This window comes from Pinus tabuliformis, chromosome 1_1, assembly GCF_031772625.1.
Source record: "Pinus tabuliformis cultivar Carrire ecotype Pingquan chromosome 1_1, CPIR1, whole genome shotgun sequence".
Taxonomy (NCBI): Eukaryota; Viridiplantae; Streptophyta; class Pinopsida; order Pinales; family Pinaceae; genus Pinus; species Pinus tabuliformis.
In genome coordinates, this window is record NC_142297.1 from 387,481,485 (window position 1) to 387,506,669 (window position 25,185).

At 39.8% G+C, this 25,185-nt stretch overlaps 1 protein-coding gene across 2 annotated transcripts in view; it reads right to left on the reverse strand.

The window, feature by feature from the left end:
* Positions 1-25,185, reverse strand: part of LOC149213269 (uncharacterized) — a 287,782-nt gene that overhangs the window by 64,074 nt on the left and 198,523 nt on the right. For both annotated transcript variants that reach the window (XM_089391971.1, XM_089391970.1), the window contains exons 11-12: positions 20,567-20,632; positions 20,365-20,452 (exon numbers count right to left, since the gene is read on the reverse strand). In XM_089391971.1, coding sequence (XP_089248097.1) covers positions 20,365-20,452; positions 20,567-20,632 — 154 coding nt within the window. The remainder of the gene's footprint in view (positions 1-20,364; positions 20,453-20,566; positions 20,633-25,185) is intronic.

Sequence of the window (25,185 nt, forward strand, 5' to 3'; positions counted from 1 at the left end):
ACCTGTGGATAGGTCAGTTGTGGGCTCTCGGTGGATCTACAAGATTCAAGTACATTGTAGATGGCAACATGGAGAAGTACAGGGCTAGGTCCATGGCAAAGGGGTATGTGCAAAAAGAAGGCATAGACTATGAGGAGATAATTGGCAGAGTTCTTCTCCCACACATCCCCGAAAGCTAGAGTGCGGCTCGATGGTAAGGTCTTAGGTGTAGTCCTAGCATTATCGAGTCTATGTATTTTTATCATACTAGATCATTTGTCTTGTGTTGCAGAATTTGGTTAAGTCTAAGCGGTCATGAGTTAATTGTAAAATTCTCTTTCTAATGGGATGTTTATGTAATAACTTGATGTAAAAAAGTGTTGTCTAGGAATATTATTGGTGGATGATTACTCATAATTAGACATCATTGCCAAAAAAAATTAGACCCACTTTGAAGGTGGAAAATATGTGTAATCCCCTCTTGAGTCATTAATTTTACTTTCTAGTAAAAAAATGTCAAAATAATTAAACTAGAAAAATGTCCAAAATTAAAACGAGATAAAACTAAATTCTCTCCAAGTGGAAAATTTATTAATGAAATTATTGAGGTCCTTTTTCAAAGTCAAAAATAAGAAAGGACTCATTTCCAAGGCAAAATGTCCCAATCCAAAAATTCGTTGGGGCCAAAAGGAATATTTTCTCAAGAAAATAAATTTTTTGGCTCAATTTGGTTACTTTGAATGAGAGAATTACGAGAATTTTGGTCTCAAGTGGTCCAAAACCACCCAAAAATCAAAATTTGGTCCATCTAGCCTACCAATCAAGGAAGTCAAATTCTTTTGGAGATTTGTGCACCAGTTATCAAGGGATCAAATTAATTTGATGAGGATCAAGCCATGGATCAAGGGAACTAACCATTATTTCAACTTGGAGAGGTTTGATGCTCTCATTTTCTATATAAGGAAGTTATTTTGCTTCTCAATGTATCATGTACTCATCCGAAAATCTTAATCGAGTTCTGAGTCAAGCTCTGTTGGTTGTAATCTTTTTTTCTGGAATAATAAATCAAAAGTCTTTGGGGGTTTATTCGTGATGGTGTTCCTCTTCTATTTTTTGTGGTAACGTTTCCTCGATCGTGTACTTAATGATCTACTGAGTAATATTTCATAAGTTATTATTTCATTAGCCAGTGTTGGATTAACTATTTGCACAAGTATCTTGCATTAGTTACTAGGCTTAGAGCAGCACATTAAATTTGATTAATCTAGCACGTATCTCTAGATTTTGAGGGTTTATTATGTGATCTAACCTCTTTTGATCTAGTAACTTGATCTTAAGTGTGTGGAGACTCTATGGTAATTAGATCTTGGGTGTGAGGGGAAGTCTTTAGTTGGACCATCCAAATCCCAAGGCAAGAAGCTCAAGACCCCATCATGTTAAATTTCCAAGATATATCTAACGATTGTTTTACAAAAATATTGGCCATGGCTAAAATATAAAAATCCTATTTTACTTATCTATCTTCAATATATTTGTGCGCTAAATTATAGATCTGCTAATTAGAGCTATAAATTTATTGTCAATATTGTAGATAATTTGTACATTATTTTTCTAACCCTTGTATCTATTTCTCCTTGCACATATAGCCAATTGGGGTTTTTATTTTTCGTTTTATTGTGGATCTAGAAGGACAGATAGGGTTTCTTTTTTTTGCAGGTGCTATCACTTCAAGATCAAAGGAAAACTCCAATTTCTAAAGCGACTACCCCTCATCTAGCTTAGACAGCCAAGGTTTGGGTAGAGTTTGCATTCTCTTGGAGTTGTCCAGCATTTTTGTCAAGGTTGTAGGTGGTTTACAGCTTGATCTAGCCTCTTAAGGGTTAGATCCATCAAATTTGGTCCTCTTCTCTTCAACGCATCACCTATTTTAGAGGCCACAAGCCCTAAAGCGTAGTAACATTGAAAATCGGGGTTGCAGGCTCTTTGACAAATTTTTTTAAGGTCAGAGTCTAATTACAAGCTTTGGAAGGTGGTCGCTAGGGTTTTGGCACCAATTTGGCTTGGTTCCAGACCTAACTAAGCCTAATTAGCCAAGTCACAAGCATTGGAGGGCTTATAAACTCATTACATTTGATCCAAATACTAATCCTACTTGTTCACAGACCTAATCACATCATTGGCAAGAGTTTATCATTGGTTTTGACTTGTAAACTAGTCATTACAATTTTGATCCGTTGGAGGTTCAATTTACCACTAACTGCAAGGACTAGAGGCCTTTCTTGCCCTAGCCGCAATCATTTTAAGGTTTGTTCCATACTGCATTTGATCTAGGGCTAACAATTTGTGATTGTTGGGCTAGTGTTGCAACTTTGGATGGGTTACATCATTGGTTTGATGCTAAGACATTGGTATTTGGCTTGTAACTTGATACATCAAACTTTGGAGGATGCTCACAACACCTATCAGCCTTGACTTCACCTACCATGCGTTATTGCAGTCTTTACAAATCAATTATATTTGAAGCATTGCAATTAGAGGTTAATCACCTAATAGTTTTAATAATAAAAGGCATAAAATAATTAAAATTGGTCCCATATTAATCACAACCAGTTTAATAAGTGTCCTAGCTCTTATTCTTGCATAATCTTGAGCTCCTTGGTGACGGATCTTGGTTGACAGTGGACTAATATCTCTTGACAGTAAGGTCTCTCAAGGTTTGGTGCTTCCTTCTATGTTTGAAGCTCATTATTAATTAAGTTGTGCATTCTTTTGGATTTGGCTAGCTAGAAGCATAGTGGATTGGTAACTGCATTGGTTGTTCTCTTGTGATCTCATCGAAGTGTTAAGGATAGCCTCTTTTCCTAGTTAGATACTAACAATCTCATTTTACTGCTTTCTTGTTTGCCTTTCATGGTTAGATATAGTTCTTGTTTCATCAAAATCATTGTTAGCAATCTCATGTATTAGTTACTTGTGCTTGTCCCATTTTGAAACTTCACTTGTTCTAATTTGACATATCATATAAGTGGAATCCATCCTAATTAGCACTCTAACTAATCCATTTGATATGATTGTCTCTAGCGTTTCATTGAGTGATCTTAAAGTGCCTCCCTAATTGCTATTTGCATCTTGTGATCTTGCATTAAAAAATAAAAATTTGTAATCTTGGCCATAAGTGGATTGAATGTTCACATCTTATATAATTGTGATCTCATTGAAACAATCTAATTGTTCATTCTAGTCTAGCATTGCATTTGTTAAAACTTGCCTCCAAGCACAAGCTTGGTTGATAGAAAGTTATAGCAACCTTCTTCATCCAATTTGCGAAGCTTGACACTTGCTCAACGATTAAAATAGGGGAACTTGCAATTCTCTTGTGGGCAATCCCTTGTAGGAAGGAAGGCATTTGGGTCATTAGAACTCTAGGGTAGGTATTGTTACCCACCACCAACGGTGACACCCATAGGAGAATTTTTCCTCCTAGATTGTCTTCAGCCGGCAGCCACCAACCCCTTACAGCCCCCAGATAGCTCAATGTGCCACCATCTCCGCCACATGAGCCAGGCATTATGTGCCCCCGCCCATTCTGTCATGATTATATGTTTGAAGGTGGGCCTTCCAATCCTAAAGGTATGGCTTTCCATTAATGTAATTGGATACTTTTTCTTACTTATTATGGACACATGTGGACATGGATTAGTGGGGGGATTCGGTGAAAAGAATGAGCTTGGTTTGTACTCTTGTCGCCTTGTCCAATTTGGGGGTTAGTCTTATATCCTAGTCCCATGGGATCTCCTTCATTGGCTACTAGCTTTAGGAGTGGCACTACATGAGAAACCCTGATTTTGGTTGTGTGGTCCCGCTACCTGACACCACATACATCACTCCCCTCCACTCATTATAGCCCCTTTCCATATATTCCCCATCTGGGTCCACATTTATCCATTGGGTCCACAAGGAGTTAGCCTCCCCCTCCCCTTGTCCACACCTTGAGTTGAACCTAGAACAATGCCCCAGAGCCCTGAGCAGTTATAAAAAGAAAGTCAATAAAAGGCAAAAGGCATATGAAGAAGGGTAGAAAAACAAAAGTCGGGGTAACTCATGTACCACGATTGCTTCCTCCTTCATCTATATACCCATGTGTGGGCTTCCCTCATTATTGTTGCCCTTGTACCACGACATGTGGCTTGGAGCCCCCCCTGATGCCCCAATCAGTTCCATCATTAGGTCACATGACACCTACCATCTAAAGGATGTACCATGGACCTATCACTCCCTTGCAGACTGAAATTACATAATAGGGTCCTTGATTACCCTCTTTCTTGTACCTGGGAACACATGTCCATTCTAAAGCCCAATATGGAAGGGCATGTCATTATGACATGTCCACTTGGTTCCATGATTTGTAGGCTCATTTACTCAATTGCATTAATGAACAATTATGTTGGAAAGTGATCTGGAGATGGGGGTTTGATAACTTGTTATGCTTACAAGAACCTCCCACTCAGTTAAACAAATAAATGATCTAGCTTATATATGACATTTGTGGAATTAGATACTTGAAACAGGGGTATGCCGTTTGTTTTTAATTGTTTAAGTGCTTTAAGTCCATTTGTTTCCGCTGATATTAAACACATATAACAGCCATATAATGCAGCAAATAAACATCAACACATAACAGCAAATTTAATCTAGGAGTTCACCCGAATATCATGGGCTACGTCTCCTTGAGCTTTTGTCATTTTGACTTGGCTCTTTGGGATTATGGTAAAGTTTCTTTTACAAGTTCCACACTTAACTCCAAATGTTATTGAACTAAACTAATGGGCTTAAAATACCATCTATATCCCTGTCATGGCTGTCATCACTCTGCAAACAGATCTAAGCTCCCTTAGACTTGATTCCTTCAATCAGTGCTCTGAGCTACCCTGAGCTTCTTGATGGCACTAACTCCTTTAGAATTCTTTAACTATCACTGAAACCTCTTCTACTGTCTCCAGCACATATCAGACACCAACAATAGATTGATCATTTGCTCAAAATGAGCACTGCATCCCCAAACTAGGCCTTCCTCCATGATTGGCACTAGGTTGCCTGAAACTTCCCTATAGCATCTCAGCCTTTAGAAGTCTCCAAATACTTCTACAAATCCCTGCAATGGATTCAGAAGGCTCATTACAGTCAGGAATGACTATTGGTTTGCTGAGAACGAGTACTGGTAGCTCCTACAACTGCCTCCAACCCCTAGTGGCCCTGAGCTCCAAAATCTCCTTGGATGAAAATCTCTATGAAGATGACTTCCTCAGCTTCTCTAGACTATTCCATTCGCTTCAGAAGGCTCCAATTAGCCTAGCTAGCCTCTTGTTTCACTCTCTTTGGTCGAAAACTGCTCCTGGAGTGCATTTAATCCATATCCCCTAGGGATACTCCACCAATTTTGGTGAACTGCACTTAACTCTAGTTAAATGTAGCATAATCCCTAAGTTTAGCTGCTCCGCCAGGCTGATTGACGGAGGTAACCGTTATCGTAACTGTTGGGTGCGCATATGTGGCAGTATAAACCCCGGCGGTTAGGGAGAATCCCACGTATATATGGCAGTCGGATAACGGTTACCTCCACATGTGACTGCATTTCAAGCGAACGAGAGATCTGTTGGATTTGAGAACAGATCAACGGAAGAGGAATGGCGGAGATCAAAACCACATGTTAGCAGGAGGACAGAGCAGTCTTGAAAAGACGGTAAGCAGTATTTCGCACGCCCTAAAGGCTGTAAACGGTATTCCTAAAATTCATGCGATTAACCTTAGCGGGCGACACGTAGCACAGGAAAACCACTTTTCTCGCGCGCTCTCGACCTAATATCAGTTGTGCAAGATTGTGCAACAGTCGTTCGATTGGACAGGTAGAGATCGTCCAGGTTAGTTGGTGAGCGGACAACGCGATATCCGTTGGATTTGGAGAAGTGAGATCATCGGCGCGGATTGAAGCGCTTGACAAAAGGGAATATTCCTTGGAATATACTTTCTCTTAATATTTCCAAAAATACAATTATTCTTGGTTAAATGTCCAAAAATTGCAATTTACTAGAATTTTCAAATTGTGATAACTCCTTCATACGGTGTTGGCTCTTCGAACTGTTCGCAGTGCCAAAATCAAGAAGATGAGATCTATCCGGTCGCTCAGGTTCGACACTTTTTCGAACACTTTGAAATTTGAGTTATCATTAAGGTCGTGGATCAATATCTGATCAGAATGTGAGGAGATGCATTGGATCTTATACAGGATTGCAGGTGGGTCTTCATCTTGGGGTTTGGTCTTCCTATATGGGGTCCAAGCCCTCCAAAGTATCTTAATGGCACTTGTAGGGTGAGCGTTGAGAGGCATGGGCCTCCACCATAGCAGAGAGCGGATAGCAACGTCGTGGGATCCTTTAGCACCATTCATTGCTTGCTCATGTCCCACTTATTCGATGATGATGCACATTGACCAGCCTGCCCAACTGGCTACACACGTGCACCACACACTTAGTAGATGATCTAGGGCCCAGATGGGATTTTGTCTCACCTAGGGAGACAAGGGAGGGCTATCGTTGTCCTAGCCCTTACAGATGGATCACATGCTTGTTCGATTCAGTTGGAAACCCATGAGCATGTTTTTTGTACCCCCACATAACACTTTGAAATTTGAGCTATCATTAAGGTCCTGGATCAATATTTGATCAGAAGCTGAGGATATGCATTGGATCTTATAAAGGATTGCAGGTGGGTCTTCATCTTGGGGTTTGGTCTTCCTATACAGGGTCCAAGCCCTCCAGAGGATCTTAATGGCACTTGTAGGGTGAGCGTTGAGAGGCATGGGCCTCCACTATAGCAGAGAGCGGATAGCAATGTCGTGGGATCCTTTAGCACCATCCATTGCTTGCTCATGTCCCACTTATTCGATGATGATGATGCACATTGACCACCTTGCCCAGCGAGCTACACACGTGCACCACACATTTGGTAGATGATCTAGGGCCCAGATGGGATTTTGTCTCACCTAGGGACACAAGGGAGGGCTTGCATCATTGTCCTAGCCCTTACAGATGGAGCACATGCTTGTTTGATTCAATTGGAAATCCATGAGGATGTTCTTTGTACACCCACAACCACTTGAGAGCACCACAGGTCATTCTCTTGAAGATCAAGGGGCCAACCCCTTTATCATTGTTATTGGAGCTCTCATATTTATCATGGCACATGAGCGACTTCATTTGGCCTTCCAACAACACTTCTAGCTACTTATCTATCATTTCGGCCCTCTTGAGAGGCTTATTAGTTTTATTATGGACTTATTTGGTGAGCTTGTCACCAAAGTATCGTTATTTGCACATTATTTTATTGTTAGGGACATCATTAGACCTAATCAGGCTATTCAAATCCCTTAAGAGGATCATATAAATTGAATAGGGGTTCATATCAATCATTCATCATCACTTGGATTTAGGATATCTCCGTATAAAGAATTCAGACCTGCAATTGTGGAATGATTTTGGATGATTAAATGCATTTTGATGTGTGGAAAGTTTTCGTTATCTCTCTTGGAGCTTCTCTTTGGCAAGATTGTGGATGGATATATTCTTCTTTGTCTTGTAAGTGCAATATAATGTTATATTTTTGTTTAAATGGATGTCTAATGCATGGAATTATTTTCTTATGGTGAAATAATGTGCCCTAATTAATGCAAATTAGTGGAACCAATGAAACAATTGGAGATTTTTGCATGTGTTATCTATTGGACAAGGAATGAATGAATGGTCCTAGGGCATAATTTGCATTTGCATCCTTGAAGCTCCATAATAACTACCATCAAAGTGTAAAAGTCTAAAGTTGTCGTGTAGCCACATCAATAGATACTGAGGTTACTTCTTTAGGCCTCCTTCAAGAGCGAAGTTCCTAAATCTTGATCATTTTGACTCCAATCTTCCCAATAGCTAGGCATTGTTCCTAGATTCTTAGTGATCACATTAACTTAACGAAATATCATTCTTTCACCTCTTTTCTTCCTCTTTTCTTCGTCCCTCTAAAGATAAGGAGATTTTCTAGGGCTTAGTGTGACATTTTAGGGAGGAGGACTTTTAGGATTCCATTTGGACAAGTTTCTTCATTTATGTCCTCTAGGCATCCTCTAGTTTTGAACGAATTCCGACAATGGAATTTCAAATAAATTGATGTTGTAGCTATCACACCAAGTGGGAACCTTGAAGTTGCTTTGACTTGGGGATTTCTTGAAGGTTTGCACTTTGTAGATCATCAATCAAAACCTTTTCTCTTAACTATAGGCGATCATTGGATGAGCCTTTACCACCGTGTATCTCTCAACCCTTGGTCTCTTATAATATTTTTCTCAAGGGGATTTTTGTGGAAAGTCACCCTAACTTCTCCCAAACCTCACACTTTAATTGAATCTTTCCATTGAATGAGCCATCCCCTCACTTTGAACCCTAGTATAGACACATCAATCACAGGTGAGGGATTTTGGAAGTTTTGATCTTAGGCATTCATCATTATTGAATATTCCTAAGCCCGACGTCATCCTTCATAGGTCTTTCTTGGGGAGCCTCTTAGATTTTCTCTAAGCACTTGAACAATTAATTGAGCCTCTCCTTTGAATGGGCCTTGGAAATCATGTTATGTCTTGTCATTGATCCTATCATTCAAGTGATTTACTTTATACCAGGACTCCTCTCTCGGTGAAAGTCTATAAAGAGAAGGGGACATCGACTAAGGTGACAGTGGGTCCTTGTCCCATTGTTGCCACTTGGTCTAATAGTTGCCCCTTTGGAACCCCTCCTAGGACCCCTACTAAATTGAGTGGTAACAGGTATCGTTAATGAGGCCTTAGGCTTCTTCCCCTAGACTTCTTTCTACAACCTTGTGTGAGACTTGCTTCAAAACAATTGAGGAGAAGACTCTCACCTAGACTAGGAATCTTAATTAAAATCAACCAAGATCTTGCATCTCATATTAGATACATATTGAATTTCATCTATCATTGGTAATTCGAATTGTGAGCTTTCATTAGTATCGTTTCAAAGTTTCCTTGCAATTGTTCTCTCAAAGTTTATCACTCATATTTCTAATTATCTTACTAACATTTATTTGCAGCACTACTTATCTTGTAATTTGAAATATCTTGTGCAAGTTCTTTAATTTATTTGGCCATTGTTATCAAGGCACTGGTCTCTTGTTGTTTCATCTTAAGTGTCGTATTGATCTAATTGAATCCATTGATCTACATTGCTCAATAAACAAACTTGCCATCTAATCTCATTCAAGTTAGTAAGAGAAGTGATTGCCTTGCCTCTTGATCTCCTAGACTTGTTGACTTCAACAAGTTTCCCATTAGTTTTCTATCCTTCAGGGACTACCCCCCTTAGCTTGCCTAAGAGATCTTAAATGGAGGATCAAAGTGACAAACCCTACTTTGAACGTTGCGCCTTGAAGATATACCGTGTGGGGTTGGGAACCTTTTCCCACACTTAGCTATACACTTCAGGCGATAACACACGACACAATCGAGTATGGGTTGAGGTATACTCGATGTGATGGTGTCAAGTTATGTGGTTGTAGGGATGCAGATTGGGTAGGCAGTTCAGTGGACTGGAAGAGCACATTTGGGTGTTGCTTCAACATTGGATCAGGGGTTGTATCTTGGTGCAGCAGGAAGCAAAAGTTCGTAGCACTGAGCTTTGCAAAAGCAGAGTACATGGCAGCTAGCATGGCCACATGCGAAGCTATTCGGCTTCGGATGTTGCTAGTGAGTTTGTTCAGTTAGAAGATGGAGGCAACCACTAGCTACCGTGACAATCAGAGTTGCATTAGGCTCTCTAAAAATCCAGTGTTTCATGATAGGTTGAAGCATATAGACATATGATACCATTTCATCAAAGATTGTGTCCAACGTGTGTCAGTCCAGCTACAGCATGTTCCCACAAGGCAGCAGATTGTAGATATACTCAAGAAATCTCTAGGGAGAGCTTAGTTCGTCTACTTCATAATAGAACAGATGGGTGTAGCAGAGAACACCTTCCTCGCTAAGAGGGAGTGTTAGATTTTTGGTAGCAGCAGCGCAGTGTTCTAGTCTCAATTTGTGTCTAAGAGGCTAAGGAACACGAGATCTCCAAAACCCAAAAATGTTTCGAGAGAAAACACCTAGAGACCACTCAATTAAATTAATTTATCAATAATTAAAAATGCCTAAGTCTAACTTAGGAAAATTGATTAATTAATGGGAATTAATTGAAGAGATCGACTTATGCTCTAAAAAATTCTAGAAAGTGACACGGATAAAGTCTAAGATGATCTTAGCAATTGATCACAATTAGATCTTGGTGGTTGATGCTACAGCGAGAGATTATAAGAGCAAGTCGATAGGATGGAGATAGACACAAGAGGGACAGCATGTTAGCCAAGGAAGATCAAGCTACCTCTTTGCAGTGATTCAACAAGGATGCAGTTTGAGCTAGAGGGAGAGTATTGGAGAGAGGGAGCAATGGAAATTTTGGGAGGAGGATTTCGAAGAATTTCGCAGTAGTTTTCCAGTGCAAGAGAGGCAGGAAAGGGAGGTCGAATTCTTCTATAGAGAGAGTCGTCCAAGTAGTGAAAGTTAGCTAGTCCAGCAGAGTGAGTTGCCGGAAAGGGTTCGTTTCAGTTGTTCGAGATCAGATCTGAGACCGGAAGGCAGAGCGAAAATTTTCCAGAGGCAGAGTGAGGCTAGTTAGCCTAGTTGGACACAAATCTAGGGTTGTGTATCGCCCAGAGCCAATAGTGTGAATTCCAACGAAGTGCGAGTTTGCCAATGTGGGGTTCAAGCAGGACAGAGAAGGCCAGGTTGATTGTAGAAAGAGAATATTCTCCATATTATTTTGCCAGTTGGGCATCTAGATTATTATACTCTCAAATTTTTTGCATAATAATAAAAGAAACCTTCATTTGTTACATCAGTTTTCCCTTCAAGGTTTTTCTAGGGATTTTTAAGTCCAAAGCAATTGTGTTGATTTTTATGTGTGTGCATCGATTTCTCATGTCCTGATTTACTTTCATAGTGTTTATTCTAATTGTGAAGAATTGAAGTGTGATTTATTCATTATTTTCCATATAACAAATAAATTGTTCATTAGTTAGGTAAATAAATTCTAGTTGCTGCAATTTCAAGGAAATTTCACACTTATAACAATATTAAATATATTTTTCCACATGCCTTAGTGATTGCTTGCCCATGTTGATTTGTGCCACATCAAATAATGGAGAGGAGTGCTAAATAATAGTTTTCTTTTGTCCAATTTGAATTTATCCTTTGGGGTGAGATGGGCTTCCCTTTGGGTCATTGGGTTCCTATGGGGAAATTTGTCCCATAGTTGTCCCAATTTTCAACACTCCCTCTCGGCTAGGGAGGAATTTCCATTTGCATCATAAGTCTCATCTTGAATCTCTCATCATGATGGTATCATGCCCCATCTCGTCTTATCTGATCTCATAGAGGAACAATCCACAACTGACAATAGGGGATATCGATTTATCACAAGGGTGAAGATCTTCCAAACCCTACTTGTGTCCAAGTCAAGTTCCATGACCTTTGTTAGGTCCCTATACTACTAGTGTACCCCTTATTGTTATTAGTACAACCCCCTTATTATATTATTATGCCCATGTAGTCCCCATATTGTTATTATTGTGCTCCATAGAAGCCCACTATTGTTATTATTACTCCCTTACATTATTATTGTCTTGTCGGCTCTGATTATATTATGACCCCTTAGACTCCTATATATAGAAAGGAGGTCTTGTCATTTGTATCATCCAAGAATTGTTCATTTGTGTACTGTAAAGGAGGTTGCCCCCTCGAAGAGGCTGAATTCTAAGGCGTTTATCTCTCTTTTCTATCTTTTTGTGAGCTGGTTTCATAGCATTTGGTATCAGAGCTTTCGATTCTAGGGTTTTGCTGCTCCAAACAGGCCATCGTGAAATCGTCGCTATAACTTTTTCGCTACGAAGTTTCAAAAGCTAAAAAAAGAAACCCATTTGAGACGAAATCAGTCTGAACCTTGGGTCCGACTTTCAGATCTCTTCTCGCTAAATTTTCAGAGATATAATCTGAGGAAGTTAGGGTTTTTGTAGACTCCCGAATTACATTCTAAACAGGTGACCTTGGGAGAATCATCATAACTTTCACTCTGAGCATTAGATTGAAATTTCGTAAGGTACAAAAAGAGGACGGACTGTAGTTGTTTGGGTATCATTTTCAGAACCTAAGATTGAAACAGTGACACGTGGAACGTCGTACAAGTTCGATCTACTGAACAATTTTCTAATTAGGTCATCGCAAAAGATTAGGCATAACTCTTTCTTCAGGAATTCAATTGTGATCAGACTTGTGGGGTTAGAAACAGAACTCAGAGGGCTATCACAAGCCAAAATTTTAAAACTTAAAAATACGAAATCACAGAGTTACAGTCATTTCAAGATAGAGCTCCTAAAATCAAGAAAAAAAGATATGAGGAAGTTTGATGGCAAGGATTGAGTAAATTGGATACTACAGATGGAGCAATATTTTGATCTACATGAAGTGCAACTATTACAAAAGGTATGTATTGCATCTAATTATTAGAAACGAATCAATTTTTATGGTATAAAGGGCTTTGTTCTCATAAACCACTTGTCACGCGGTCAATTGTCACAGAGGAAATGATAGCACATTATGAGGATACAAAGAGCAACACCTTCTTTAGCCAATTGATAAATATTTGTCAGAGCACATTGAGGACTTTCAAAAATTGAATATAAGGGTAAATGATATTCCAAAGAAGCAAAGGATTGATGTCTTCATAGGGAATTTAAAGGATAACATTTAACATGAGGTTTGTCTTTGAGAACCTAATTCATTGGAGAAGCCATTCAGGTTGGAAAGAAAAATTGAAAGCAAAATTATGGAAACAAGGAATCCTACCACTCACAACTATAAATATGGAAGTGTGTTTGCTCCTAGCCCTCCACAACCTACAAGAATTACACGACAACAATTGGAAGAAAAAAGAGAAAAAGGGTTTTGTTACATTTGTGATAGAAAATACACTAAAAGCCATAAGTGTGCCAAGAATAAATTATTTTACATAGATTGTGAAAATGAGAAAGGAAAGGATCAAGAAACGTCAAAAGAAGAGGATATACACCAAGAACCAACCCCAAAGAGAGAAAAAATGAATCTGACCATATCTTGTAAATCATTGGCAAGAATTACCACTCCTCAAACTCCTAAGATAGAAGGACATATCAAGAAGAAAAAGGTTCAAGAAGTGAAAGATCACAGTGATAATCAAGAAATGAATCTAACCATATCTTGTAATGCATTGGCAGAAATTACTACTCCTCAAACTCTCAAGATAGAAGGACATATCAAGAAAAAAAGGTTCAAGCAGTGAAAGATCACATCGAGCATCAACAACAAGTTCTCAAACTTTTAAAGGATAACGCCACTTTGGTGCAGAATCGAATGAAACAACAAGCAGATCAACATCGTAGTGAAAGAAGTTTTGATGTAGACTATTGGCATTTTTACGGATCCATACAAATAAATATCCCTCAAGCAAGCTATTTCTGAGAAGGAAATGTTGGCAATACTACATGCACTTAAAAAATGGCGACCTTACCTAAGGGGAATACACTTCAAAGTAAAAACAAATGATGATAGTCTTAAACACTTTTTAGAACAAAGATTATCTTCAGAAGAAGAGAACAAATGGGTCACAAATATGTTGGGTCATGACTTTGAAATCATCTACGAAAAAGGGAAGCAAAATGTTGTTGCCAATGCGCTCTCAAGAAAGGATGAGGATGTGGAAGCATTGTTTTGTGCTATTTCTATTATCCAACCAGATTGGATAAACGAAGCAAGGGATGAATGGAAGAATGACGAAGAATTATGGACACTCATTCAAAAGTTGAAGAAGATCCCAGTTCAAACAATATTGCCAGAACATGACGAGAAAGGAAAAATCATATTGGAACCTAGAGCAGTCACAGAAACAAGAACCCGACAGCTATGAAATTGATCAATTCCAGTGTATCTCATCAAGTGGAAGAACTTACCCGCTGAAAATTCCACATGGGAGGACAAGAATTTTATATAGGACTATCAAGAACTACTTAAGCGTTGAGGACAACACTTTTTGAAGGAGAGGGGCATGTTAGGTCCCTATACTACTAGTGTAACCCCTTATTGTTATTAGTACAACCCCCTTATTATATTATTATGCCCATGTAGTCCCCATATTATTATTATTGTACCCCATAGAAGCCCACTATTGTTATTATTGTCAACTTACATTATTATTGTTATGTCGGCTCTGATTATATTATGACCCCTTAGACTCCTATATATAGAAAAGAGGTCTTGTCATTTGTATCACCCAAGAATTGTTCATTTGTGTAATGTAAAGGATGTTGCCCCCTTGAAGAGGCTGAATTCTAAGGCATTTATCTCTCTTTTCTATCTTTTTGTGAGCTGGTTTCATAACAACCTTCATCTCAGTTGAAGAATGTTGTCTTGATCTAAAGAAGAAGAATCATCATAGGGGAGATTAGTCTCCAACCCTATATCCAATGACAATACCACTTACCATGAAATGTAAGGATCAGACGCATCCTATTGCCCACTAATCTTCCCACCTTGATCCTCAAGAATCAAGTGGTAGAACACCTACATCCAATCACTTGGGGGAGATACACACTTACCACAAGTGGTAAGGATCAAACACGTCCCAAGTCTCCTCACCCATTGGCCAGATGGGTGGCAATCCCAACAAGCCCAGCTTGTGGGTAGGATGCATACTAGGGTATACTGGGTCAAGTCCTAGACTTGACAGTAGGGGGAGATACAAACTTACCATTTCTAGTGAGAATCAAACACACACTTACCATTGCTGGTTAGGATCATACACATCCTATTGTCCATGAGTTCCCTCAACCCTATGAGCTCTCTAGCTCCATTCCTCCCCCCAGATTAGTGGAAGTCAAAAGACAATGAGGAAGAGCATAGCTCATTGTTCTTGATCAACCGTGATCTCTTCCCAAAAGGGTCACATCCACCAGTCCAAACTACTCTCTAAAAAATATGAATGGCTTGGAGAAAATGTTTGCAATCTACTCATCTGTTGAAGCCTCACTGCTTCAATTCCACAACAATTCATTGTTGGAGCCTCACTGCTCCCTCTTTGTTAGAACCTTATTTCTCCATCAAAAAGCCACATTGCTCATTAGTCAATATGTGTTGGATCCTCACTGCTCCCTCTGCACCATATCCTAGATATGGTGATATCTAATCTCAATGTTCTTTGACCTGTAATGGGACATGAGATTCTTTGAAAGTTGAATCCCACTTGGATTGTCGCAATATATCACAGTTGTGTCTAGTGTATGCTCAAACAACTCTCCAAAGAGCTTTCTCAACCACACTACCTAGTAGCAATGTACTCAAAGCAACAGACCTATGCTCCCAACTCATTCAATGAAATCATGGCAGACCTCAAGTTAAAGAAGCACCCAAAATGTGCTCTTCCTTTCAACAAAATATCTAGCCTAACCAACGTCGATGTATCCATCAAGTATCTAGCAGTGTATCTCAATCCATGAATGACTACATCATCTAGGTATCTTAATAAATGTCTAGGCTCTATCTAGCTCAGAGAACATACTACAAAGCAAGAATCCATCAGGCTGTTAGCTCATCGTGGGATCCACCAAATCTATATCTGAAGAGGAGTTTCTAAACTACTTCACTAAAATTCATCATGCCAAGTCTTCAACAACATACATCCCTTAACAAAGAAGTCCTCATCATCTCTCTGTTACACTTCTAATCTCAAGAAGTTTATCATCAGGGCTCAAAAGCCAACTCCCTATGGCATTGGACATGGAGATCATCTGATCTTGATAGAAATAAATTGTTAGCATATATAAAACCAAACATCAAAGACATACCTTCAATTGTGAAGAGAGGTCGGAGTCTGCATCAGATGTTGTCCATATGGGACTTTCTTCAATCTGTAATCATGAGTCTCATCTCATTTGCCTCAAATATTTGAGGTAGCTCTAAGTATGCTACATCATGGATGAATCCAATTTCACATACATTTGAAAATAGTACATTTGGAAAAAGTGTTGATTTTGGGTAGCATCGGATGTGCTCTAGCTCCGAAATTTTGTGAAGGGGCTAGAACACATGAGATCTCCAAGACCCAGAAAGTGTTTGGAGAAATTCCACCCGGAAGAAGAGTTATTAAAATAGTTAATATTTTTTTAATGGGTTCCTAAGTCTAAACTTAGGAAAATAAAAATATTAATGGGTATTAATAAATGTTGGAAATACTGAGAGGGGGGTTGAATCAGTATTCCTTTTCAATTGTTACTTTTACCAGTGAGATCACTTATAATTAGAACAAAAAATGAAAAATAAGAATAAATACTTTTATTAATCTCAATAAATCAAGTACAATATTTGTGTAGTGCTCCAACCCTAGATGAAGACACCAATCTTCAATCTCCCGAGCTCCAACCTGTATTTTGCCAAGCACCGACTTGGACTTCCCAAGGCTCCAACCTTGTCACTTTGAGGCACCAACCTCTAGGGCTCCAACCCTATCTCTGGAAAAGGGTTTATTTGGGTCACTCATATCCATTGACTTATCCTTCATTGGTGACTCCATACATACCGGGTCTCCTCCCATTGGTGAAAGTCCGTAAATAGAAGGGAGCCTTAGTTGAAGTGACAGTGGGCTAAGTCTCCATTTGTTGCCCTTGGCCTAGCATTTTCCCTTTAGGGATCCCCTTTAGGTCCCCTGCTAGTTTGAGCAGTAACAATGCTCATGGTCAAGATGTCAACTTCTTGAAATTTGTATTTTCCTGCTTGATTAGCTGGTTCAGTAACAATACCCAAGACCTTACGCCTTGCAAGAACAATGTCAATGCTAGCATTCCATGCTCTAAAGTTTGTAGCTCCCTCAAGTTTGTTTTATGTCTTCATGAAGGAAAACATGATGAAGACGATCAATCAAGACAAGAGATGTAGGATCTCAATGCTCTTCAAGGTGACCTCAATGCTCTTCAATACTCTATTCCTTCACCAAAGCTCTAATATCATGTTGATTTTCTAGTGCAAACAAGACTAGTACAATTTTCAAAACTGATAACTACTTCAAATGATAAAATTTGACTTCTTTAGAGCATTTCAATCATTAAGTAGTTACACTTGAAAATTTTCAACCATAAACTCTAGTAGAGCAATAGAGATCACAATAAAGACAATGAACAAGAGACACCAAAATTTCTTAGAACAAAACCCGACAAGGGGGAAAAGCCTACAATCTTTCATTATGAGAGAGAGTTCAATTCATCAATAGTACATCAAAATATTCCAGTCAAAATGTCAACCTTGACCTCAATAATTTCCAACTCAAAACCAGTCCAAGGAGAGAGAAATTCAACACACTATTCAAGGTCAGTGAACATCTGCACAAGAGGGCCGAATTTTGACGTCAAGCTTTTGGTCAAGGGGACAAAATTCAGCCTGCAATTTCCATAGTCAACTTCTCTCAAGGTGCAACAGTTGACGGCCCAAAACAGAGACAAATCCTCAACCAAAGACAGCGAACAAATCACAGAGAAACTCGTCAGTGAACGTCTGCACAAGAGGGCCGAATTTTGATGTCAAGCTTTTGGTCAAGGGGCCAAAATTCGGCCTGCAATTTCCACCGTCAACTTCTCTCAAGGTGAAACAGTTGACCTATGGTCAAGAGACGTCAAGCTTTTGGTCAAGGGGCTAAAATTCAGCCTGCAATTTCCATAGTCAACTTCTCTCAAGGTGCAACAGTTGACGGCCCAAAACAGAGACAAGTCCTCAACCAAAGACAGCGAACAAATCACAGAGAAACTCGTCAGTGAACGTCTGCACAAGAGGGCCGAATTTTGACGTCAAGCTTTTGGTCAAGGGGCCAAAATTCAGCCTGCAATTTCCATAGTCAACTTCTCTCAAGATGAAACAGTTGACCTATGGTCAACTCTTGGTCAACGGCCCAAAACAGAGACAAATCCTCAACCAAAGATAGCGAACAAATCACAGAGAAACTCGGCCTCCAAATCCAGTCAAAAGCTTGATAAAAACAATAGCAAGAATACTCGAGCCAAAGCTAGTCAATGTTGAAATTTCTAGGTCTGACTCGCTAGAAATCTCTACTGCATTATCTGGTTTATTTCTCCTACTTGTTTATTCCATTAACAAGTTATTTATAAATATAAATACTGAAATAAACACAAATGCAGCCTTAACTCATATACAGATCAGCAACTGAAATAATTGAGAAAAACACACAAGGGACACCGTTATTTTTGGACAATCGTCCCCGAAAAAAACCAATGCAGGAAAACTAGTGCAGCAAATATGAGGGTTTTATTATTATGCAGTCTCTGAATACATCTAGGGAGCCAAAAAAGGTTCACCCAACAGAGAATGCCCTCGGTAGTAATACCTCTCCTCAGAGACAGATATTTCGACTGATCAATCACCGGATGAACGATCCCACGGCAACTATGGCAGCTTCCACTGCTCTGCATCACTCTACAGAGACTGCATCACCCTTCCCAGCTCACCAGCACTCAGTCTGCCCCACGAAAATTCTTTCAGCGCTGCCTCTTGGCCCTGCGTCAGCACTGCTAGCCACTGCGCAACCACTGAAGCCTCTACATCAGTTCCCAGACCCTTTGCATCACCCACGCTGGCCTCTTCAGCCTCTGCGTAGCTCCCAGCTGCCTCTGCGTAGCACCCAGCTACCTCTAAGTCAGCCTCTCCAAGCTCTGTGCTGTCGCTCTAGCACTATCTCTGCCTCTTTGCTATGTGTTCTCGTCCTCGTGCCAAACTGCCCCTTGCTGCAACAAATCACTAGTTCGATTCTCTCAGCAAAACACCGCTCCAGAAAATCACACTAACTGAACAATTTGGTGTTTCTCCAACTGACCCTCAAGCCTCCTCTTATACTTATCCTGTTGAGTCTTCAACGGTTGAGATTAAGTCCCTAATCAACAGCTAAGATTAGATTTGGCTTGATCCATGTCATTTCGAACATCCTCACCCATTTTTATATTAATACCCATTAATATTTTAATTTTCCTAAATTTAGACTTAGGAACTCCATTAAAAATATTAATTATTTAATATCTCTCCAACCGGGTGGAATTTCCCCAAACCATTTCTAGGTCTTGGAGATCTTATGTGCCTTAACCTCTCCACCAATTTTCATGGCTAGAGCACATACGATGCTACCAAAAATCAACACTGAAAAGAGAGATGAGAAAAGTCAAACTTCGTTGGAAACCTCAGCCTTCTTTCTCCCTCACACATGTGAACAGAACACCTTGATTGGTCAAATGAGTGAGTGTGATGTAATGCCAAATGAGGACAATCGAATGCCAATATATATGTGTGTCAAGAGTTGGGTTTTGAACATAGGATCAAAACCCTTCAAGTACTGGGGTCGACTTGTCCAGTTGAAGCCAACTTGGATAGTTGGAAAATAATAATTTTCTTCCTCAATTTTCACCATGAAAAAACCAATCGAAGCTATCAATTTTCAACACCTCTGTTAGGTGAACAGCTTTAGTAGGGGGGCATTCCTAGCAAGAAGTTGGTGAGAGATTTCTAGCCAGGAGTTTAAATCTAGGATCGCTAATTTGGTTGATGCCTTGGCTAGGGTTTGGAGAGCTTGACTCATACCAAATTGTATTGAGTTGTTAGTACGTACTTGTACTTCATTTCATCTATATATATATATATGAAGTAATCCAGCTATTCAAACTTTGTGTAAATTTGAATTTCAGTGTATGTCAACTCAATGATTCAGTAATTTCTAGGACATGTTATGCATGCTAATTTGGCATAACACTGAGCAGAAATTTTTGAATGATTTAAAACAGCTCTAGAAGCTAAAGAGGCAGATTTACTACTGTAATAAGTCATTTTCATATATGTAATTCTCTTGGGAAATGTGCCCCAAGGGCTGTGACTTGTTGGCACTAAGCCTTAAGGTACACTTCATTGGTATTTATTCTCTTGGGTTTCCTTGTTATTTTGGTCAAAAAAGAACTGAAGTATTTACTGCTATAATTTAATATTTCAGATCAATCCTAAGGCTGAAAGTTCACAAGAAATAGATTTTGAAAACCTCAAGGTTGAGGTGGAATTTCTCATTTTGCATTAAAAGCCATTTCCCTTGGATTTCTACAATTTGTTTCAATGCTTAGGAATATATAGCCTCTTGAAGCACATGATAAAAAAATGTCTTTCTTGAACTTCCTTACCAATTTCCCCAGTATCAAGTTTTATAATCCATTCATGAACAATCTCATGCACTGTCTTCCCTCGCTCACGTATATAATTCTTTGTGATCTACACATAAATGAATTACCATTAGCATTGTTCAATACCAAAATTCTGGTAACAAAATTCAAAATATACATTACAAGGCAGCATCACAAGATAATTCAGAGTAAATGAACTTACATCTTGTTCAACATGGTTGCCTGCATGAGTTCGCTCAGGAATAGTTGGTAAGGCACGTCCCAACATCTACATTGAAAGCCAACAAAAAATAAAAGGAACTGGTTACAACATTCATCTAAGTGGATTGGTAAATAATTTACTCCATAAGAAGCCATATATGCAATCTATAGCATGTAAAGAGAACAATAGGAATGTCGAAAAGTTTATATATACATATTGATGACAGACATCTGGAGGACTACAAAATAAACCACTCTAGTCATAAGCCACAATGAAAAACTAATAAAACAGTTTCGCTACATGTTAATGGATTGATCATTTTCCAACATTATCAACTTAAGTCTACCAAATTCTAATTCAACCATTTCAACCCTTACATATGTCATTTGTCCAAAACATAGAAGTTTGCAAGTTCCAAAGTCAACAAGACATGAGCTATTAAACATACACAATTCAATATGTATGTTTGAACTAAATATTGAAGTATAATATATAAATTGTTACCCACCAAAATGGGTAACCCCTTTGGAGAAAACTTTCTCCTATTTTGGACATCCAGCTAGCCAATAGCCCTACACATTAGCTTGACGATGATGATCGCCTAGCTCCTCTACCATTTGCGCCAGTCACTCCATCTCTCACCATCTGGCATTCTTCTTCGCTGACAGTGTCGTTGATTTTTAGGTAATTCTCTAAACTGATAATTACTCCTTGTGATTTTCAATAAGTTAATCCTTTTTCTTGTGATCTCTTCTATCAAAAAGCAATTACACAGAGGAGCTCAGCAGTAAAACAAAAATGCCATAAGAATCATACAGAGACAGCCACTAATACACAAGTATTTACCCTGGGAAACCCCACATGGAGGAAAAACTCAGCAACCTTTTGTTGAAAAAACCAAGTGCAATAGAGATTAACACCTAATTTCTCTTCTTGATAATTACTTGTGAATGTTAGATGTGTTATTTATTTTTTCTTATGACTTCTTCATCAAGCATTTATACAAATGTTCAATCTTCTGAGAAAATATAAAGATCACAAAGAGATAAGAGACACCAAAAGTAGGCTACTAGCTAAGGCAAAACCCCACAAGGGGGAAAACCCAACAATCCTTCTCTTATAGAATCAGATCAAATGAGATATCCAAGACCAAGACCGAAATAACACCAAGAGACCAAGACCAAACCATCCTCCAAGTCACCTCCAAAGTCAAAGTCAATGCTGGTCAAACTTCAGAGATTTTGGACCTACAACTAGGGCCGAATTTCGGCCTGCAACTATCTCAGGAAAATTCGGTCTCTTTCACAGAAATTACACTCACACGTGTGAACTGCTCCAGGGTCAAAATTTGGTAAACCTGGAATATTATTCTTGTCTTTTTGACTATATTCTTTTCTCTCCTTTGACTCGTCCTTATCTACTTTGCTGGCTTCAACTGTACTTATTGTTGTACCAAGTACCAAGGCCTTGACAAGTATGCTTTATCTCTCCCCAGGATCAGAGCACAATGCTGGGAGGCATTCAATAGGACACCACTGCTTTTCAAGGTACATACCCCACATATGTTCACCAAGGTATGTCCTTACAGGACTGTTACCACTTAAACTAGCAGAGGACCTAAAGGGGATCCCTAAAAGGCAAATGCTAGACCAAGAGCAACAAATGGAAACTTAGCCCACTGTCACCTCAGCTAAGACTCCCTATTATTTACGAACTTTCACCAATGGGAGAAGACCTGGTATATTATGGGGTCACCAATGAAGGATAAATCAATGAATGGATGTGGAATGACCCAAATGATCCATTTCCACAAGAGGTTGAAGGATAGAGCTTGCTTGTTTTCTAAGCAAGGTACAATGTCTTCTAGGAGAAGGACGAAAGGATTTGAGGGCTAGCTTTAGGGGATATGACTTGTGTTAGAGTTTCCCAATCCTTAATATCCCTATTGAAATTGGTATCCCAGATGGTTCTTGAAGAATTGTCCTTTCAAAGGAACAGGACCAAGTAGACCTAGCCTAAGTTAGGAGGCAAGAGTTTAGCAACCAATGATGTTCTTAATCTAGACAAGGAGGGGGAAGGATCAAAGAAAGAATTTTCACTTAAAGGTGTTGATTTGATCCTATGAGGCACTAGCCTTGGGGATACTAGGGCAAAGTTTGATCTTGGAGCAGTGTTGCGGGGGAGCGCCCCCCCCCCCCCTCGAACCCGCTCCCGAAGCGCGCTCCGGGCCGGAGCGGGTCGGGAGCGCGCTCCCAAAATCGCTCCCGGACGGGAGCGATTTTCGGGAGCGCGCTCCCTTAAAAAAATTTACGCTCCCTGCTCTGATAGGGAGCGTTTCAGGGAGCGATCGCTCCCGAGCTCACGGAACGCTTTTTAATGCCCGGGAGCGATCGGGGAGCGATCGCTCCCTGATCGCTCCCGGGCATTAAAAAACGCTCCGGGAGCGATTTTTAACCGGCCGGGAGCGGTTCGGCGGAAAAAAATTCCGCCGGACCCGAAAAATCAAAAAAATTTAACTAATTTTTTTTTGTTTATAAGCCCAATGGGCCAAAAAAAACTCATTTCAACTTCATTGAGCTTGAGATTGAGAGCTGAGCAAGAGCAAAGGAGCAAGGAGCAAGAGCTAAGGAGCAAGGAGCCAGAGCTGAGGAGCGAGGAGCAAGTGCCAAGGAGCGAGGAGGAAGCTTGCAGAGGTAAGTAACTTAATCATTTAGTTAGTTTAGCTGGTTAGGTAGTTAATTTGGTTAGTTTCATTTACCTGTTTGAGTTTAAAGATCATTAATTTAAATTAATTAATTTGCAGATTCAAGACTCAAACCCTACAAACATCAAACACGATGGACCTGAGCATTTTTATTGGCATTTTCCTCTTCCTGGTCCCCTTTCTGGTTATTATGGTGGTGGAGAGTAGGAAACGGAGGGGGTCTGAAACTAAAGAGGTGGATGAAGAAGCCGGAGGAAGTCAAATGGGTGAAAACCCCAGTGAGGAGGATGTGGAGGAGGGTGAACATGAGGGTCAAAAAACTAAACAAGACCAAACTCCATTGTGGAAATATGTTCACAGGGCTGAAACAGGGAGAGGGGGTGGAACCACTAAATTTCATTGCCCCCATTGCAACACTGACTACACAGGCTCATACACCCGTGCTAGAAGACACCTCTGCGGGAAAAGGCCATGGGATGGAGAGAAACAAATAGGAATCAAAACTTGTGACAAGGTGTCAACAGCAGATAGAGCCAAATACATAAAGGAAGAGGAGGACGCCCAATACAGAGCAAAAAGATCAAGGGGTTTCTTTGAACCAAGCTCACAAAGAACTCCTTCAGCATCCTCCCAAGGCAGTGGATATGGACATGGAGGCACAGGGTCATCATCTTTACGCCGTAGAACCATATCAGATTTCCTTGATGAGGGGTGTAGGAATGATGTGGATTCAAAAGTTTACAGGTTCCTCTATGCATGTGGGATACCATTCAATGTTCTACGCTCACCTTATTGGCACGAAATGGTTTCTGCCATAAATGATGCCCCTAAAGGATACAAGAGCCCTGGGTATGACAAGGCAAGAACTGTTGGCCTTGATCATGAAAAAGCAAAAATATCACATTCTTTGAATAAAATGACAAGTTCTTTGACTGACAATGGGGTGTCCATTGTATCTGATGGATGGACAAATGTAAAAGGCAAGCCATTGATAAGTGTTCTTGCTGTGTCTGTTAGTGGTCCCATCTTTCTAGCTGCACATGATTACTCAGACAAGTTCAAGACCGCTATCAACATTGCAGAAGCATTGCTTGAAACAATTGAGCGTATTGGCCCATACAATGTCATCCAAGTCATCACTGATAATGCTCCTAATTGTAAGGCAGCGGGAGCAATTATTGAGGATAAATACCCGAACATATTTTGGTCTGGATGTTTGGTTCACACATTGAACCTTCTGTTGCATGATATTGTCAAAAACAAAAATGAACAATACCAATGGATTGGTGATTTGTACAAGAAAGGAAAAAAAATGATAAAATTTATTACAAATCATAGCAATACCCATGGCCTTTTCCGCAGTCACTCGAGATTGGAGTTGCTGAAGATTGCGAGGACTAGATTTGGTAGCTATTACCTCACCTTCAGGCGCCTTTTGAAGGTAAGAGAGGCATTAGCTAGCATGGTATCAAGTCCACATTGGCAGGTGTTAAAGGAAAGGGCTACAAATGTAGCTGACATTGCAGGTTTTGAAACGGTGGAGGAGGCCGCTCTTGATGGGCAGTTTTGGACAACTGTGAGACAGGTATTGGATTTCACCAAGCCAATTTATAACATGATTCGATTTGCAGATACAGACAAAACAGTGATTGGCGAGGTGTATGAGCAAATGGATACCATGTTGGGGGAAATAAAAGACATTGTTCATAACAAAGATCCCGACTTGTACAAACTGATTCACGATTGTGTGTGTGAACGGTGGAATAGGCTTAACCTTCCACTACATTGCTTGGCGTATATCCTTACGCCAAAATACTACTCAGATTCTTGGTTGGGCAAACCTGCAGCAGGGGGTGGTGTTAGGACCAAACCCCATTTAGATCGAGAGGTAACTAGAGGATATCTGGAAGCATTA